At 41.6% G+C, this 19,986-nt stretch overlaps 1 protein-coding gene and 1 long non-coding RNA gene across 5 annotated transcripts in view; one reads left to right on the top strand and one right to left on the bottom strand.

Annotated features, from left to right (window-relative positions):
- LOC121286917 overlaps window positions 1-19,986 on the bottom strand; it is a 51,475-nt gene that overhangs the window by 12,255 nt on the left and 19,234 nt on the right. The gene's annotated exons all lie outside the window — the stretch shown is intronic.
- On the top strand, window positions 12,109-18,756 carry LOC121286916 (muscle-specific beta 1 integrin binding protein). 4 transcript variants are annotated; one of them, XM_041204189.1, is made up of 8 exons: window positions 12,109-12,146; window positions 13,670-13,760; window positions 14,585-14,633; window positions 14,744-14,921; window positions 15,601-15,672; window positions 15,785-15,891; window positions 16,354-16,439; window positions 16,527-18,756. In XM_041204189.1, the coding sequence occupies exons 4-7, from the start codon at window positions 14,761-14,763 to the stop codon at window positions 16,437-16,439; spliced, it is 426 nt and encodes a 141-aa protein (XP_041060123.1). In that variant the 5' UTR covers window positions 12,109-12,146; window positions 13,670-13,760; window positions 14,585-14,633; window positions 14,744-14,760; the 3' UTR covers window positions 16,527-18,756. The 4 variants fall into 4 exon arrangements, with proteins under 4 accessions (XP_041060123.1, XP_041060120.1, XP_041060122.1 ...); XM_041204186.1 differs by lacking the exon at window positions 12,109-12,146 and adding an exon at window positions 12,395-12,560; XM_041204188.1 differs by lacking the exon at window positions 12,109-12,146 and adding an exon at window positions 12,481-12,573.

Here is a 19,986-nt window from a genome sequence, read left to right as displayed (position 1 = left end):
TTCTGTCCTTGAACCCTCTGCGACATTCTTTTTCTCCAGCACTGCAATGCTCTCCTTACCCAATATAGCCACCTCTCCTCCTTTCCTATCTCTTCTGAACACCTTGTACCTGGGAGTTTTTAACACCCAGTTCTGCCCTTCCTTGAGCCAGGTCTCTGTTATCACCACAACATCATATTTCCACATGGCAATCTGTGCCTGCAGTTCACCAATCTTATTTATTATACTCTGTACATTCACATGCATGCTTAGTAACCCTGATTTAGATTTTGTTACTTTCTCCCTTACCCCATTAACTTACTATTCTCTATACTAATGCTATTGGTTCGTCCCCAGTATTTTGTGCACCCTGGTTTTCCTCTAATATTTTTTCTTGGCTTCCACAGCCCTGCCGAATTAGTTTAAAGCCCTTTCAGCAGCACTAGCATTAGCAAAAAGCCCTGCAAAGAACTCAGTCCCAGCTTTGTTCAGGTCCTACCCGTCTGGCTTGTACAGGTGTTATCTCACCCACAGCCAGTCCCAGTGTCCCAGGAATCTAAAGCCCTCCCTCCTGCACCATCTTTCCAGCCACACATTCATCTGCCTTATCCTCCTATTTCTGTACTCACTGGCATGTAGAACTGGGAGCAATCGGGAGATTACTACATTAGAGGACCTGCTGGCTAATTTTCTCCCTATATTCTGATTGAAAGACCACATCCCCCTTCCTACTCAAGTTATTGGTCCCAGTGTGGACCACAACCTTTGGCTGATTACCCTCCCCCAGAAGAATGTCCTGCAGCTGCTCTGTGACATCCTTGATCCTGGCATAAGGGAGACAACCTACCATCCTGGAGTCATGTCTATGGCCACAGAAACACCTGTCTGTTCCCCTAACCAATGAATCCCCTCTCACTATATCTCTTCCTTTCTTCTTCCTCCCCCCTCCCCGGTATAGTCAAGCCACTGGTGGTGCCACAAAATTGGCTCTAACTGCACTTCTCTGAGGAACCAGCACCCTCACCAGCTTCCAAAGCAGAAAATCAATTTGTGAGCAGGACCCCAGGGGACTCCTGCACTACCTGCCAACTTCTCTTGGACTCCTGGTGGTCACCCATTCCCTCTCTGTCTCCAGACCCTTAAGCTGCAGTGTGACCACCTCTCTGAACGTGCTATCCACACAGCTCTCAGCCTCATAGATGCACCACAGTGACTCCAGCCACCACGCGAACTCTGAAACCAGGAGCTCAAGTTTCTGTAGCTGACAGCACTTCCTGCACATGTGGTCAACTAGGACACTGGTAGCATCCATGACTTCACACGTATTACAGGATACGCATTCCACTTGATTAAGCTGCCCTGCCTTAACTCTACTTCCCTTACGTTAACATTATTCTACTTTGGATTATTTATATTACTTTATTATATTGACCCTAAATTTCCCTTATTCCTGGTGCTTCAGTTAAAGCAAAGTATAGCAACTTTAAAAATGTTACACTTTTCTAATTTACTCATCAGTTCCAAGGTTGCCAGTCTTCTTTGAGGAAAGGTAGAAAAAGAAAGGACCACCTCCTCCTTTCTCACCAAACTCCAACTGCAGCGCTCTACTGCAGCCAAACACAGCACTCCAGTGCAGACAAAGTTACCACTATAAGACAGCTTACTCTCTGAACTTAGCCTCTGAAAACCTGATTAAGCCAGTTATCTAATTAACTAGTTGCAACCGCAAGCATGAGCCCTGTTTTAAGGCTGGACTAAACTCATCTTCTTCCAACCCTAACAGTAATTTAGCAATTAACTAAAAGTTGAAGAAAGACTTTACTTTAGATAGAATTTAACCCATAAACTCCCTCAGTCACCGATCACCAACTGGAGCTCTCTACTTGCAGCCAAACATAGCACTCCAAAGTAGACTTTCTATACTCCTCTGGGCTTTCTACAGTATTAAGTTTTTTTTTGTGATGTCATAAACTTTCTTTTCCTGTTTGATCTTACCCTGCATGCTTCTGGGTAACCAGGGCTCTAGATTTGGTAGTATTGCCCTTTTGTTTTGTGGGGATATGTCTACACTGTGCCTGTAGAATCTCGCTTTTGAATGCCTCCCACTGATTTTCCTTTAAGTAGCTGTATCCAGTCCAATTTTGCCAGACCACTTCTCAGTTTTGTAAAATTTGTCTTCCCCCAATTTAGGACTTTTACTCTTTTTTTCTTTTTAATTATTTATTTACGGGATGTGAGCACTGCTGGCTAGGCCAGCATTTACTGGCCATTCTTAATTGTCCTTGAGAAGGTGGCAGTGAGCTGCTGCCGTGAACCGCTGCAGATCCTGTGGTGTCAGTATACCTAGAGTGCTGTTGGGGAAGCAGTTCCAGGATTTTGACCCAGTGACAGCGAAAGAACAGGGATATATTTCTGAGTTGGGATGGTGAGTGGCTTGAAAGGGAACTTCCAGGTAGTTGTGTTCCTATGTATTTGCTGCCCTTGTCCTTATAGATATTGGCGGTCATGGACTTGTAAGGTGCTGCCGAAAGAGCCTTGGTGAGTTTCTGGAGTGCACCTTGTAAATGGTACACATTGCTGCCACTGTGCATCAGTGGTAGAGGGAGTGAATATTTGTGGATGGGGTGCTAATCAAGCAGGCTGTTATGTCCTGGATGTTGTCAAGCTTTTTGAGTGTTGTGGGAGCTGCACTCATCCGTCAGCAAGTGGAGAGTATTCCATCACACTCCTGACTTGTGCCTTGTAGATGGTGGACAGGCTTCGGGGAGTCAGGAGGTGAGTTACTCACCACAGGATTCCTAGCCTCTGACCTGCTCTTGTAGCCACAGTATTTATATGGCTAATCCAGTTCAGTCTTCTATCTTTGTCCTTTTCCATAATGATGCTAAATCTAACTGTATTATGGTCACTATCTCCAAAATGGTCACTCACTGCTAGTTCATCCATTTGCCCAGCTTCTTTTCCTAAGACTAAATCTAGAATTGCATCCTGTCTCGTTGGGCTTGTTACATGCTGGCTAAAATGGTTCTCTTGAATGCAGTTCAAGAATTGTGTCCTCTGTGCCTTTCACACTGTTCCTTTCCCAGTTGATTATAGAGTAGTTGAAGTCCCCAACTATGATTGCCCTATTTTTGCACTCAGAAATTTGCCACATATTTGCTCTTCTAACTCCCCCTCACTATTCTGAAGTCTATAGTACACTCCATGCAGTGTGCCTGCCCCTTTTTATTTCTGTGCTACACCCCTATGGCCTCATTTGATGAGTTCATTTAATATATCATTCCACCTCACAGCTGTAATTGATTCCTTAACCAATAATGCTACACCCCCACCTTTTTTATACCGCCCCATCCTGCCTAAAAACTCTATATCCATAGATGTTGAGTTGCCATTTTCCCCTCCTTTAAGCCAAATTTCCATTATAACAATGATATCATGTTGCCATGTGTCAATCTGTGCCCTTTGCTTATCAGCTTTATCTGCTACACTCATTGCATTTACATATGTACTATTTAATGCTGCCAAATCCCAAACACTTTTTTAAAATGAAAAACCAATTAGCAAGTGGGACTTCTGCACTGTCTGCCTGGTTCTCTTGGACTGCCTGGTGGTCACCCATTCCCTTTCTGCCTCCGTGCTCCTAACTGGAGCTCAAGTTTCTACAGCTGATGACGCTTGCTGCACATGTGGTCGTCTAGGTCACTAGTAGCTTCCATGACTCCCCACATACTACAGGATGTGCATTCTATTACTGCACAGTAATTATGTAATAAGTCCCAAAAATATATTCTGTCGAAGGGTCATGAGGACTCGAAACGTCAACCCTTTTCTCCGCCGATGCTGCCAGACCTGCTGAGTTTTTCCAGGTAATTCTGGTTTTGTTTCCCATGAATATATTGTTGATTGTGGGGGGGGGGGGGGGGGGGGTGGTGGCGGCGGCGGAGTTTTGCAATGTTCACTGTACCCTTCAATGTTCTTCCCTCTCTCTCTGGAGATGTTCTGATAGCTCACTAAATTAGGTCAAGTGTGAGTCTGGCCCAGTCAGATCACAAGCTCCGGTTATAGTTACAGGTTTATGCTGAGTTAAAGTGATGGCAAGCTATTTGATTTTGAGGGGCAGCCCTGCTGAGTCCAATTCTGTCCTCATCCCATCACAATGCTTTGAATTTTTGCCCAATCTAGCTGGTATCTGCTGGGTCTCATTGCAACACTTCTCCCAACACCTGACTAATTCAGCACCGGCAAGGATGAAACAAGGTTAATGTGACTTGGTACCAATTCAGACCTCAGTGCAACAAATTCATCCGTTTGTGAACAAATGAAAGTGAAAAAATGATAAGTGCAGCAGCAAGATGATGAATGTGTCTAGTTAAGAAAATACTGTCTGGAAGGATGGCCAGACTATACTCATAACAATCCAGTACTATGGCAGTACTTCGAACAGAGAAAGCACCGCAAAATTATTGTTGATCTACTAGGTTTTGATGAGAGAACAATCATTCCGAGAACACTTCACTTCAGCTTGATATTCTTCAAAGATTTCACCAAGGTCACTAGGGATAGCTAAATGTCGTGCAAAAGCCCAGCAATCCGTCTGGTGGCCAGGCATCACATGTTCTATCGCAGAAATTATTTCCAATTGTCTTACGTGTGCAGAGAACTGCCAAGGGTAAAAAGAACCATTATTATCTTCTACTTTTCCGTGAAGGCCGTGGGAGTGCCTGGGAATGGAATTACTTGATTTTAAAGGCAAGATATTCCATTGATTATTACTCAAGGTGGATTGAAGTGAAAGGATTGCACAGCATCATGGCAGAAGCAGTCATTCAATCACTAAGGAGAATTTGGGACATTGTGGTGTCAGATAGTGGTCCGCAATTTGCTAATGAATTATTCCAAATTTTTGCAAAGGAATGTGGATTCATTCACACAATTAGCTCACCTCATTATCATCAAGCAAATGGAGAAGCTGAGAGGGGTGTACGAACCATCAAAGACTTGATGATGAAGAAGAATGATGATCTAATTTAGCTCTTCTAAGTTACAGAACCTCACTGAACAAAAAGGTTTCTCACCATTAGAATTGTTGATGGGAAGGAGATTGAGAATATAGTTTCTGCTGCAGAGCTGGTAGTTAAAACCTAATATCATGGGGAAAGGAGAAAGAGGGGAAGAGCAATAGTGGTAAGACACTCGATAGTAAGGGGAACAGACAGGCGTTTCTGCGGCCGTAGACATGACTCCAGGATGGTATGTTGCCTCCCTGGTGCCAACCTTGCCAAACTCCCTTGTGCCTTAACTAGTCTATAATTTCTATGCCTTCCAGACTCACTTGCTCTTTCTAATTTTGGCTGCAGGTGTAAGGATGTCACTGACTGCAGGGCATTCTAAAGGGGGAGGGCAAACAGACAGATTGTGGTACATATTGGTACCAACAACGCATGTAGAAAGAGGGATAAGGTCCTACAAGCAGAATTTAGGGAGCTAGGAAACAGATTGAAAAACAGGACCTCAAAGGTAGTAATCTCTGGATTATTTCTGGTGCCATGTGCTAGTGAGTATAGAAATAGGAGGTTAGTCCAGATGAATGCATGGCTGGAGAGATGGTGTAGGAGGGAGGGCTTTACATTTCTGGGAATTTGGGACTGTTTCTGGGGGGTGGTGGGACCTGTACAAGGTGGACGGATTGCACCTAAACTGGAATGAGACCAACATCCTTGCGGGGAGGTTTGCCAGTGCTGTTGGGGAGGGTTTAAACTAACTTGGCAGGGGGATGGGATCCTGAGAGGAGGTTAAGCAGTGGGAGATGCACAGTCAAAATTAGAAGAGAGAGCAAGTGAGTCTGGAAGGCATAGAAATTATAGGCTAGTTAAGGCGCAAGGGAGTTTGGCAAGGTTGGATGGTATTTATTTTAATGCAAGGAGTCTGACGAATAAGGCAGATGAGTTGAGGCAACAAATTAAAACATGGAAGTATGATGTCATTGCTGTTTGAGAGAGGGGCAGGGTTGGTAGCTCAACATTCCAAGATATAGGGTCTTCAGGCGAGACAGGGAAGGAGGTAAAAAAGGAGGGGGTATCGCAATATTGATTAAGGAATCAATTACAGTAGTAAGGAGGGATGACATCTTAGAAGGCTCCTCAAATGAAGCCATATGAGTAGAATTGAAAAACAAAAAAAGAGCAATCATATTGCTGGGAGTGTATTAAAGGTCTCCAAACAGTCAGAGAGAAATAGAAGAGCAGATATGTAGGCAAATTTCAGAGAAGTGTAAAAATAATAGGGTAGTAATAGTGGGGGATTTCAAGTTCCCCAAAATTAACTGGATAGTCAAAGTGTGATAGGTTTAGAGGGAGCGTAATTCTTAAAATGCATCCAGGAGAGCTTTTTAAGCCAGTACGTAGAAGATCCTACAAGAGAGAGGATGGTCCTGGACTTCAATTTAGGGAATGAAGCCGGGCAAGTGGTAGAGTTATCAGTGAGGGAACATTTTGCAGATAGTGAACATAACTCCGTTAGATTCAAGGTTGTTATGGAAAAGGACAAGGATGGGCCAGAAATCAGAGTTCTAAATTGGGGGAAGGCTGATTTTTTTAAAAATAAGATCAGATATGATTTGGCCAGAGTGGACTGGGAGCAGCAACATTTAGTGTTCACAAGTGAGAGGGACAAAGTGGTTATGGAAATCAGACAGGAAGACTGTGATATAATTAAAGAAATTAGCATTGATGTTCTAAGTGGTCGGGCTGGCTTAAAAGTAGATAAATCTCCAGGCCTGGATAAATTTATCCCAGCACCTTGAATAAGGCAAGGGAGGAGATAGCCTGGCAATTTTTAATACCTCTCCGGCCACAGGACAGGTGCCAGAGGACTGGAGTAGCTAATGTGGTACCGTTATTCAAGAAGAGAGGAAGGGATAAACCAGGGAACTACGGGCCAGTCAGTCTAACCTCAGTGGTGGGGAAACTATTGGAAGCAATTCTGAGGAATAGAATTAATCTACACCTTGAGAGGCAGGGATTAATCAAGGACAGTCAACATAGTTTTGTTAAGGGAAGGTCATGTCTGACCAATTTGATTGAATTTTTCGAAGAGGTGACCAGGTGTGTAGATGAGGGCAATGCATTTAATATTGTCTACTTGGACTTCAGCAAGGCTTTTGATAATATCCCGCATGGGAGACTGATAAAGAAGGTAAGAGCCCATGGGATCCAAGGCAATTTGGCAAATTGGATCCAGAATTGGCTGAGTGGCAGGAAGCAGAGGGTGATGGCCAAGGGTTGCTTTTGTGATTGGATGCCTGTGTCCAGTCGGGTTCCACAGGGATCGGTGTTGGGTCCCTTGCTGTTTGTGGTGTATATAAACGATTTAGACTTGAATGCAGGAGGGTTGATCAGTAAATTCGTGGATGACAAGAAAATTGGTGGGGTGGTAAATAGTGAGGAGGATGGCATTAGATTACAGGAGGATATAGATGGGCTGGTCAGTGGCAAATGGAATTTAATCTGGATAGTGTGAGGTGATGCACTTGGGCAGGCCAAACAAGGCATGAAGGTAGGACCCTGGGAAGTACCAAGGATCAGAGGGACTTTGGTGTGCATGTCCACCGGTCCCTTAAGGTAGTGGGACAGGTAGATAAGGTGGTTAAGAAGGCATATGGGATACCTGCCTTTATTAGCTGAGGCTTAGAATATAAGAGCCGGGAGGTTATGCTGGAACTGTAAAATGCTGGTTAGGCCACAGCTAGAGTATTGCGTGCAGTTCTGGAATCCACATTATAGCAAGGATGTGAATGCACTAGAGAGAGTGCAGAGGAGATTTACCAGGATGTTGCCTGGGCTGGAGAGTTTTAATTATGAGGAGAGATTGGATAGACTGGGGTTATTTTCCCTGGAGCAAAGGAGATTGAGGGGGGACATGATTGAGGTGTATAAAATTGAGGAGCATAGATAGGGTAGACAGGAAGGAACTTTTCCCCTTGGTGGAGGGATCAGTAACCAGGGGGCATAGATTTAAGATAAGGGGCAGAAGGTTTAGAGGGGATGTGAAGAATTTTTTCACCCAGAAGGTGATGGGAATCTGGAGCTCACTGCCTGAAAGAGGCAGAAACCCTCATAGCATTTAAGTAGTATTTGAATGTGCACTTGTGATGCCATGGCATACAAGGCAATGGGCCTAGTGCTGGAAAATGGGATTAGAATAGTTAGGTACTTGTTTGACTGGTGCAGACTCGATGGGCTGAAGGGCCTTTTTCTGTGCTGTAGACCTCTATATGGAGAAACCACATTGCCTTAATATCCTTGGAAAGAAAGCCATTAGAAACTTGGGCTTATTACTCATATCCTGATGGAGATAAGGAACAAGAAACAAGAGAAAATTCTGTGGCCACCCAGGAGAAGAACAGTCAGTGACAGAAGGGAGAGTATTGAATAACCTCGACCTCAAAGAAATCAAAACAATGTCAGGGAGATTGGTCAAGGCATCTCGGAGACTAACCCTGTGAAGTCTGAGACCTTGGGAGGAGATGTAGGAGGATTAATATAATTGTGATAAAGATTTTGGGGGAGATGTGGAATAAAGGGTTAACATCAGAAGCACAATGATGATGATGTAACACCACATAATTGAGAAACCAAGATCTGGAAGGAGCAGAGGTTCTAATCTCGTGCAGAGGTTCCAATATGTGTATGAGAGCTGTCGATAGAGTAATGAACTTAACAAACTACAGTCTCAAGCAGCTTACTTTGGGAGAAAAGACAAACCTAAAATAACCCCATCTAGACCCTGAACATACAACAAAACACCCAGAGGCAGTTTTCCCTTCCTAACAACACTTATGCAGTTCCAGCCTGGGCCTCTGATGAAGAACAGCAACATAATCAGTGCAACAGCTGCCTTCTCTTCAACTGCATGCCTTTCCACATACAGAAGGGATGGAGACAACACTTCAGCTCAAAGGAGGTGATACCCCCCAGCACTGAGCATACAGGGAGAGAGAGGATCAGCTGTTGGGATATGACTTGGCAACAGTGCCTGCGTAGGCTCAAGCTTTCATAGCAAGTTATTGCTGACGTCTGGAACTCTACCTTCTTCCAGGGCCCAGGAAAAGGGGGTGCAGATGGTACCAAATGCTGGGGTGCAGGGGCTCGGGGGTCCAGGCTTGGTGTTTTGAACAGAGTTCTGAGCAACCAGAGCTTCAGACCTAAAAGAAGGGCCTAAAAAAATCAAATCATCAGGCTGAGAGTTCCGATCTTTTTAAAGCTGGTCTGTCAGTGTCAGGTCAGTTTCACTGAGCTTCTGCTCTGCTGCTTCTGACCTTTGGGTAGCTTTCTGGTTCCGACTTTTTTCATGAAGCCTGCCAGAAAACCACAAACTTGCCTGAAGGTCGGAAGCAGCAGCAACTGTCAAGAGACTGCTTTTGGTTGAAAATTGGCAAGTGAGATACCTCTAATTTTACAAGCAACTGGATGCACTGTTTTTTGGGGTGGAGGTTGGAAGGTGACGGGGTGGGGGGGTCTGCGATGTTGGAGGGGAGGTTGGAAAGAGAGGATGATATGGGGAGGGGAGATGTTGGAAGGGTGTGGGGTATAGGGGATGGGGCTGAGGTTGGAGGGGAGGGTTAAGAGCAGGAGGGTTTCAATGATGGAGTTTCTTATTCATTACATTTTCCACTTTAATTTTTCTCACATCTCAAACAACAATTAGGATTTTAAAAAAATACTATTTGCGCATTTATTTATTACAAATGTGATGCAACATCATATGGAACCTGTGGATAGGTTGTAAATTCAAAGTGTACAGCAGCGGTTTGATGCCAGAGAAGTCAGAAAGATAAGATTTTATTAGCTGCAGAGCTGAATTGTTTTGTAAATGTAGTGATTTCTTTGCAGCCACTTTCCTAACATCAGTTGATTACTTTTGTGATTAGTTATCCTTAGAGACTCAGCAACGGACTTTAACTTTCACCATTGCTACAGTAACTCTGCCTATTGCATGCAGGTGTAATAAAAGAAAAACAAAACCTACATTTATACAGTGCCTTTCATGATGTTCAAAATCACTTTACAGCCAATTAAGTACTTTTGATTTGTAGTCACTGGTATAATGTAGGCAATGATATCAAATGGCAGAGCAGGCTCAAGGGGCTGAATGCCCAGCTGTCAGATTAAATAGGAACGTATGTATTAGATGGATGAGATGAGCTAGGCTAGATGGTCTTTGTCATCCATAATTATCTTGCAAACATAGGGTGTTTATTTTGTTGCTCATGGAAGTTTATTATGACCAGGCCTTGTGGGATGAAATTGCCTGGACAGGAGTGCACAATGGGCTCAGTGAATCAGTAACCTGTTTTACACTGTACTTGATTCTCGAGTCATTTCCATTGACTTCAATCTTGTCCTTTTGTCTACTTACCTATTATTACATTATATCTTGGTGCTCTGAGTTTTTTGAGGTATTAAAATATTGTGATGAAGTTGTGTTGCATAGTGGATATTGAAAATATATTAGTGAGAAGCAGCAATTAGCAGAGTCTTCAAACTTGCTGATCAAGAAAACACAGATACAATTGTGAATCATTTGGTCTTTGTCCTCTGGCCTCTTAAAGGTTGTGCTGCACAGAGACACCTGATGGCTCCAACGCTTCTCAATGACAGTGAAGCCCTACGTTGTTCAATCACTTCCAATTTATTGCTCAGGAGTCATTAGATCTTTCTACCCTGTGAAATTACTGATTACATAGAATCCAATTACACCCCTTGTTTGAAATAATTAACCTACTTCAGATTACAAAGACTTCAATAAAACCTACCGAGATGTAATTAACACCCCACAACACTCTCCATCTTCCTTCTCATGGACTAGCTGCATTTCTATGTTGGCCAATAACTGGAGAGCACTGTACATCAGTGAGGCATTGCGTGGCCAATGTATGGTTTTTCTCTATCCTGTTTAAAGTGGCAGACTGAGTATACAGGCCTTTGGTGATGGCCAACATGTGGTCAGATGTCCGATTTGTTTGATGCTCCATGTGGTGGTCACTCTTTTCATGGAAGCAGACATCAGCGCAAAAGATTGAGATATCATCATCATACTCTTGTTTGAGACGGATGCCTTTAATATCTCTCCAAGGGTGCACAGGGTCTCTGGAAATGCTGACAGAAGCTCTAACGTTTTCTGATGCTGGTCCACAATTGCTCTCTTTATGAATGACCTCCAAGAACCAGTGCCTGCATCAAGCTGAGCAGAGCTTGGAATAACCTGAGCCTTCTGACAGGAGGAAGCTCCATTGCTGTCCCTGTCTCTAACACCTTTCCAGCTGACTTATGTGTGTCTCACAATGTGACCACCTAGTACTTGCCTTCAGTCACCTAGAATTCTTTCTCTAAACCCCTCTACCCCTTCTCCCCTCCTTTAACATCCAACTCCCTTGACTTAGCTTTTCTTTGGCGTAGCCTCTATTTTCCTCCTTTCTACAATTAAGCCACTAATGAAACACAACTTGTCCTTGTGTAATTAAAGTGAAATATGTAAATACAAAATTAGATTTATATAGCACCTTTCAATTTCTTTCACAGCCGATGAAGTATTTTGAAAAAAAGGCACTGTTGCAATGTAGTGAAGCACAGCAGCCAATTTGCAAACAGCAAGATCCTAGAATCATTGAGATAAATCTATTTGTGTGTTGAGGGATAAATATTGGTAAGAACAACAAAAGAATCCCCTTGGTCTTCAGAGTAATCATGGCAGACGTGACCTCGGCTTAACATCGCATTAGAAAGACAGCACCTCTGACAGTGCACACTCCTTCAGTACTGCACCAGAGCGTCAACCTCAATTACGTGCTCAAATCTCTGGACAGTGGAGACTGAATCCAATACCCTCTGGCTTAAACACGAAAATGCTACCACTGAGGTAAGGCTGATGTAAACACTCCGTCAACTGTTGAGTGCCAAGCTCCTAACAGAGTTCTGCCCCTTTGAGCTGCATTATAACCAGGACTGACACACACACACTTTCTCACCTGTTTCCTGCATTGCATTGCATCACGACACGTTCTCGTATCACGTGAAACTACTGCAGTCTGAAAATACATTTTACATCTGGCGAGAAAAGGTTTGGACTATAATAGAAGATTTAGCGCCGGAGAAACAGGAAAAAAGGGGGTATGAAACTTATATTATTTAGGGTGATGCAGCTCAAACATTACAGAATTTACTCTTTTAATTTTCTGATCAGGACACGGAGCAATGAGGAGATGGTTGGTGCAGAGGGGGGAGGGGGAGGGTCCCTGGAATCTACCTTATTACTGATTTAGGAAAGGAAAGATTCCAGACTATAATTGGTTTGAGGAAGGGATGAGTGATGCCAGACAGCTGCTGCGCAAGAGCGCCTGCTCGGAAGCTAAGCGTCGGATTGGCTGCTGACGTGGGACGGAAAGTATAATAAGGGCTGCAAGTGGCGCCTGATTTGTGAATGAAATAGTAGGAGCGAAAGTTACAAAAAGCTTCTGCTGCAGAAACCGGTAACTAGCTGGGAGCGGACTGTGTGGAAATGAAGTACATTATAGGTATCGGAGGGTAAGTATTGCAGGTAAAAAGCTTGTAAAAAAGATGTCCTCAGCAGTGCTGGCGGAGAAACGTTTCTAACTTTCGTTTTCAGTGAAAAATCTTGCGGCTAAAATGGGACGGCCTAGAGCAAAAATATTTGTGATAGTTATGGTCTGAGATTTTAACCGCGTTTTAAAAACTTTTTTAAAAAATAATAAAATTCTGCTTTGAGGATTTTGTAATTCTGCTTCTGACTTGTAGCTGGTGACTTCGTTGGCAGCTTAATGTCCTGTCAAGTTGACTTTGCAGCCTAATTTTGTAAATTTTAATTCGATTTTATTCGTTTCAAGGTTATTTTAGTTTTAAATTTTAGAATCTAATCGTGGCTCATATTTCTTGCTGAAATTTGCACAGTCCAGTTAAAACTGATTTTCCCGCTTCCTTCTAAAGAGTAACGATGAGGTACGTTGAGGGTTTATGTTTCTTTTTCCCCAAGAAATATTTTCTCTCCTCGTCGTCTTTACCCCATTAGACGCCTGTTGGAAGGGGTAACAACTTTTGGTATCGCGAGTTCGTCTTGTTTGAATTTTGATTCTCCCGCTCAAACTCCGATCCGAATGGCGCCAAACTCAAATCAGACCTCTGCTTGTAACAGTTGCACACTTCACTTTAAAATGTAACTATATTGCTATTTTGTATGGGCTTTTATTACATTTGAAATTGCTAATAAATTGTTCAAATATTGAGCTTGTTTTATTTTTGGCATACATGTCAATAAATGTGAGGTAGATTATTTTAAATAAAACCAAGTTGAGGTTTTCAAATTAAATGCCAGGATAATGAAGTCATTTAAACTTGGACGAAATCTACTAACGAGGAGTCTATCGCCGAACCAGAATTACATTTTCCCGCGAAAAAATTCACCCCATCTGCGTTCTCGTTATATATTTTGTTGATTACAGGATTTTTTTCCTTCTCAATATTAAATATTTTAATCTCTCTCCGTGTTGTTAAGTTCCCCTTAGCATCTGGCGCCCTTTTTTTGAAAATCGGACCTTGATCGATTGCGCAAGTTCATTGACTCGACCCATTCAAACCACTTTTATTAAAACTCCGCTCTTTTATGTCTAACTTTTCAGTGTGACAAATGGTGGGAAAACCACTCTGACGAATAGAATTCGCCTATCATTACCAAATTGCTGTGTAGTACATCAGGATGACTTTTTCAAGGTGAGAATATTTTTTTCTGTTGTGAACATAGTTTTAAAAGATCGAAACGTGAATTGCTTTTATTATAGTTGAGTAGGAGAAACTTATTGCCTAAAATCTTAACTAATATACGGAAGGAGTGAAATGTCCGGGGCGGAGTGCGTACACACCCAGGTCAAAAGTTTTAATTATAGGATATATTTAATATTTTGCTATCTAGCAGGCTAAAAATATACATGCTTGCAGTATATGAATTGTGTGACACTGGAGGAATTTGTCTGCATTTGAATTCTGATTCAACTACATGTTTTTCTAATCACCGTTTTGATATATGCCATCATTTGGCACTACCCTGTGACAATTCACTCAAAAGTACATCCTCAAGATTGGGACCTGATGGCTGATTTCCTAATACATTGGCCTTTGCAGTATCAAACCAACAGACCAAGGCACTAGTTTGACCCCTTGGCTGTACCACCTTATGTAAGCCAGGAAATGATGGGTGACTGTGATTGGCTATGAGGGTGGGGAGGGGAATGGTGGGTAGGGAAGAGGTGGTAAAAATAGCCATAGTTCCTACTCCTGATGGTTACCTGACCTTTGCTGATAAATGTGCCCAGTGAAGGCAGGTTATAATTGATGTTAAGAGCCTGCTAACACTGTCAATCCTCTTATGAGGAATGGCCACTGCTGTGGTACTGGAGAGCTGCTGCTGTCAGTGGAAGCAAGCATACTCCAGCAAGAGTTAGGCTTTTTTGAAAAATAGGCATAAGATTGATGTTTAATTCCCTTCTGTAATATATAAATGTGTTTGCAGCCATGTTTTTATGATCACTATATTTCAGCCGCCAGATCAAATAGAAGTTGGGGAAGATGGATTTAAACAATGGGATGGTAAGAATGGTTGTAGGCAGAGACTTTTTTCAACAATGATCTACGTTGACATTTACTTAACCTTGTGATAGTCCTTGCGGTAATCTGCTGGGTTCTTTTTTGACCTTCAGTGATCACAGCCCTCGACATGGAGGCGATGATGAGTACTGTCAACGCCTGGATTGACAACCCAGTAAAGTTTGCCCGATCGCATGGAGTGAACGTCACTCCAGTCTCCGATGAGCAGAGCGATCCAGAGAAAGGAGTTCACATATTGATAGTGGAAGGGTTCCTGTTGTATAACTACAGGTGCAGTTTTCTGGAACTCACTATTTCAGTTTGAGAAAGCAGGGTTTATAAAGTGCCTTGAGAAACTTTCATGATACCTCAGGAAGTTCAGTAAAACATAATGGAGGCTGTGAACCTTTTTTATTCTTTCAACTTAAACTGAATTGCCCACCAGTAGGATTTTGGAGTGAAAACTTACTGGAGAGCATGAGGACTAATAAACATCTTGGGGTGAAGTATAAGTGGTTACTGGTTTATCATAGCAACAATTTGAGGTGATTAAGTGTATTGTACAGAAACAATGTTACAGTATTTTGGTTTATAATTATGAAAAAGATTGTGTGCATTATCAATGCCCAAAATAAAACCAGTTACAATACTTGGCTTATGCAAAAATACTGAAAAATGATTAATTTGGACTTTCATGTGCATTGGAATTCCAAGTCCATTGCATAGTCTGTCTATGACCTTGGCTACAAACTTAAACTCCCTTCTCTAGTACCAGCAATTGGCATTTGATGAATTGTTTGTTTTTATTCAAGTTTTATTTACAGTTCCTGGTTTGACTCATCAGAAATCAACTCAAGGGTTCTGATGCTCAATCATGTTTAACTATTTAAAATGATTATCAGACAGTCTTGAGATTTGAAACTAACCCTGTCAACTTTCATTTAATAATTTGATTTTCTTTCTTTTCCAGGCCATTGGCTAAGATTTTCAATCGAAGCTATTTCTTATCCCTTCCATACGAAGAGTGCAAGAGTCGGAGGAGGTAAATATTGCTTGGTATTATGGCTGATGCTGAAATCCAGTCAGCTGTGTAAGCAAAACATACTGTTCCCTCTGCCTTGTGATACATGTTCAACAACAGTTTTTTTTTTCAGTACAAGGAATTATACAGTTCCTGATCCACCTGGTTTGTTTGATGGACATGTGTGGCCAATGTACTTGAAACACAGGAAAGAGATGGAAGCCAACAATGTTGATGTTGGTAGGTGTCTTTATGCATACTGTACTAAAATGAATTGAGTTAACACTTCCCATTGAAGACAATAATTGTTTGCTGAATTGTGACAAAGGTATTTTGGAAGTTGGATATTAGCAGCGCTTGATACTGGAGGGAAATGCCCAGGACAGAAGTCTTGGGCAACTTGTGATCTGCAGCTGACTATTGTTCATTAAAAAAAATATATATAGCTTGAATTGGGGTGGGTGGTGGCAGCAGAAGAATTTGGATGGTGGAAAGGGTATCTGGACCTACCATCTACTAATTGGCTAGTTAGCAAACTTACTCCTGCCTGATCACCTTCCTTCAGGGCTGGGATAAAGGAACTCCAAGCTGCTCATGTCCTGCTATTCCTTCGGGAATTGCTCCAAGCAATTTTAAGACTACTGAGTCATGATTCTTGCTGGGTGGAAAGAACATAACTAACACTTGATCTTTTTTTTCTAGTGTATCTGAATGGTTTGAAGACCAAGCAGGAAATCTATCTACAAGTGTATGAAGAGATTCAAAATCAAGTCCTGAATTGTTCATAGGTAACTATAGAACAGGTTTTTGTTCAGATGTATTCTCTTTTGATTATTTCATCCATATTTAATTAATTTTGCTCCCTTCTCTTTCAGGGCCTGTGGTGGACCAAGGACTCGAGTGAAAAAACAAGTTTTAAGTTGTAAATAGTTGAATGTCCCTGCTTAAAAACATTTGCCTCATATAGATGCTCGGTTCCCATCACATTAGGTTCAGGTTTAATCTTACAATCTTATGTATATAGTTGGACATGTTTTAAATTATTTCCATCTGTCAGTAATGACAGTTCTTTTGATGTTTTGAGAGTCTAATGTTTTTTATTAACCTGGTCAGTTGTGTAACTTTTTACTTGATTCTGTACAGTTTTAATTAATTATGTAAACTGCCTGAGATATTGGCTATTCCACTATACTTGTCATGTTACTGTAACCTTATGCGTTTAGCCTATATGTTGACTTTTCTATTTTTCCATTTACACTCAATCTATCATTTAATGTTGCCATATTCCCTTTTGGTTTTGATGCATTGTCCACTTTGAATACTCTTCCAAGTGTCTTTAAGGGAAAGTGAGGCTGAACTCCCAATCTGGCCAAGAGACAAGATGTGACAATCTGGCATGACCAAAGTAGAATCAGTTGATTTTGAGAATCAAGAACAATTATGCCTTGAAGGGAAAATAATTTGCACTTGTACATTATCAGCAGCTTCATTTGTGCAATACGTGACCCATCCTCTTGTCATAAAACAAACCTAGGGGCTTCTTAGTTCTGATAGATTGCTGTAACTTTAGAAATTCCATTTGTGCATCTCCTGGAGCTTCTGGCATTACACATTGGAATGGGGGAAATCTCAAGCAAGGCAATAGAAGACTCCTATTTAATTGTTTGAAATTGGATGTTTTTAATGCTATTGTATCCATTTTTTAAAAATTGCTACATTCTAACCAGAGGGCTAAAGCTGAAAGTTTTGATGAGATTTGATGTAGGACTCAATTACTGTCTGTCTTATTTATATTTTACTATTAGCAAATGGAAGATTGGCTTAAGACTCATTGATAGTTAAAATTGTTTGTGAAGCAGACAAAGAAAACTAAATGAGTCTAGAATTTGAAGAGAAAAGAAATGGAAGGACAGACATACTCAGGTTTACCATTATCTGTTAAAAGGTTGCATTATGTAACTTCAATTGTTCATTTAATCCAAGGTCAAATTTAGAAATGCAGAACTGCATGAGCTGTTAAATGCCTCCTGAAATTTATAGAATGATTACATATACTGTGATTAGCTGCCAATGCCTGTAGAACTGTATAACAAATTCATTGTGAAGGTTAGATTATAACCTTTGGTTTAAGGGCAATTGGTAGAGACTCAAACATACCTAATTTAGCACTAAATTGTCAATTTTAGCTGAGACCCACCTCCCATCCGCACTATGGAGCCTTGAGAGAACCAGGACTTGCTGTGAACCCTCAATTCAGGAACGTGTAATGGTGGAGTTATTTGAAGCCCTATTTACTTCCTCTAGTGGCTTTCTACCTGATGTCCTATATTCAGCTCCTTCTACTTCAAACAAGCTCAAGCTTAGAGTTTTTTCAGTCAAACATCACCTTACCCATTCGTGATCAATTCCATTAGCTACCCTTCCCCAGCTAAATGACTCTGGATTCTATCCTTGACCTTAATTTTTCCCTAGATTCACCCCTGATGGAGCTGTGTTCCTTCAATCTCCACCATGAGCTATTTCTTGTTCTGATTTCCCTTTTATACCTGTTCTTTTGGAACCCCCCTCCTTGTTATTCAAAATTTTTTTTTTGTTTAACCCTGACTTTTCCTGCTCTCTTGCGTTCATGCACTTATGTAGAGAGAGAGAGGACCATAAATGCTTTGTGCTCAGGTTGTCTATATCCACTACTTCAATGCTGTGCTGTTAGAGGGTATTGTTTGTGTTAAAGTGAATGTAAACATTCATGAAGAAGGGCAATATTAATCACTCAACATCACAAAATAGCCATCTAATTTTCTATCACATTGTGGATTGTGAGAGCTTGAGTGTAAATTAGCTGCTGCATTTTCTACATTACCACAGTGACTCTTGCAAAAGTAAATGCACTGGGAGGTCCTGAGATTGTGAATGGTGCTATATAAATGTAATTATTTTTCGATTAGAAGCTACACCAAGTACCACCTTCCACTGTGTTCTAAGCATTTCATCTTAAGAGACCATTCAGTTGTCTGTCCTGTGTCTTGTAACTATAGCAAATTGCTTGCTCCTATTTTGAACTGTTTGGTGAAAGGGAGCAAAATAAAAGGAGCTGGTAATAAGCAACGCAGGCCTGGATCACAACCGCCAGGCTCAGTTTGTTATTACATGGATTTTTATTACTGCATTGGGCAAAGGATGACTGCTTCAACTGTAATGGAAGATTGGTAGGTAGCATGTCAGTAGGACCCTATGGACAGTAACCTGACATGCTAAAAGCTCTACATTCCTGAGATGCTCAGGATTGCTGACTGGCTGTAACTATTGGGAGCTTGACAAATTGTTTAACTGATACAGGCCAGCTGTGGGGCTCAGCAATGAATGTGGAGAATATGTCTATTATAAATATTTAGATATGTTTTATTAATGCAATTTTTTCCCCACTCCCCAGCTCCTCATGGTGGCTGGACATCAGTTATCAATAGTGGTTATAGTTCTAATCCAAATTCTGTAGTGCTATGTGATAATTAATGGGATTGAGAAACTAAACCTCACCAATAATTCCAGATTAGCCAAGGCAGCAGGATGTGAGTGCAAGGTCAGGACTGTGAAGGGCAAGTTTAAGATAGCTGCAAGAGTGTCTCTTTACGTAGGGTGTGAAATAACTAGAACAGCTCAGGAAGGGTTGCTGAGGCTAGGAATTGGGAGTCATTTATGGAACACGTGGATTGGGTAACTGGGTAGACAGTCAGGGTTGTAATTGGAAGGATGAGATTAGGTAGATTGAAGGGCTTTTCTTCATCTTGGTGGTTGGATAACACCATGGAAATTGATTCAGCAGCACAAAGCTGTTTGATCATCTGAAGAGGGGTGGTGTTGAGCACAATTCCTCTCAAAGCCTCATAATTAAGGAGAGGAAATATTAGGCTCCGTTCCTGCTCTTGATCGCCATTTTCTGGAAAGTCAATGGGGCAATTTCGACTGCAGCAATGTAAAATGGGTGATAGTGAATAATCTAACTTGTACTTCATTGGAGTTGGCTTAGCTATATATATATATATATATATATATATATATCAAATAGATTGATTCATGGTCAATCCTCAGGTATGGACTCAAATAAGGTATACGTAACCACCTAGTGTCTGGAAATCGGTCACCAGCAACGAGTCAGCACTTTCAGGAAAAAACTGGCAAAACAAGTGAATGGGAAGCAGTTTCCTGTGCTAGAGAATATGAAAATTATGAGTCTGGCAGTCATACGTGGACCAATGTCACTAATCTCAGAGACCACAGGGTGGCTGCAATGCAAAAGCCAGATTACCCATGGAACAGTGAAGAAGTTTAACACAACAT

Source organism: Carcharodon carcharias, chromosome 14 (assembly GCF_017639515.1).
Source record: "Carcharodon carcharias isolate sCarCar2 chromosome 14, sCarCar2.pri, whole genome shotgun sequence".
Classification (NCBI taxonomy): domain Eukaryota; kingdom Metazoa; phylum Chordata; class Chondrichthyes; order Lamniformes; family Lamnidae; genus Carcharodon; species Carcharodon carcharias.
This window is presented reverse-complemented; position numbering and strand designations above follow the sequence as displayed.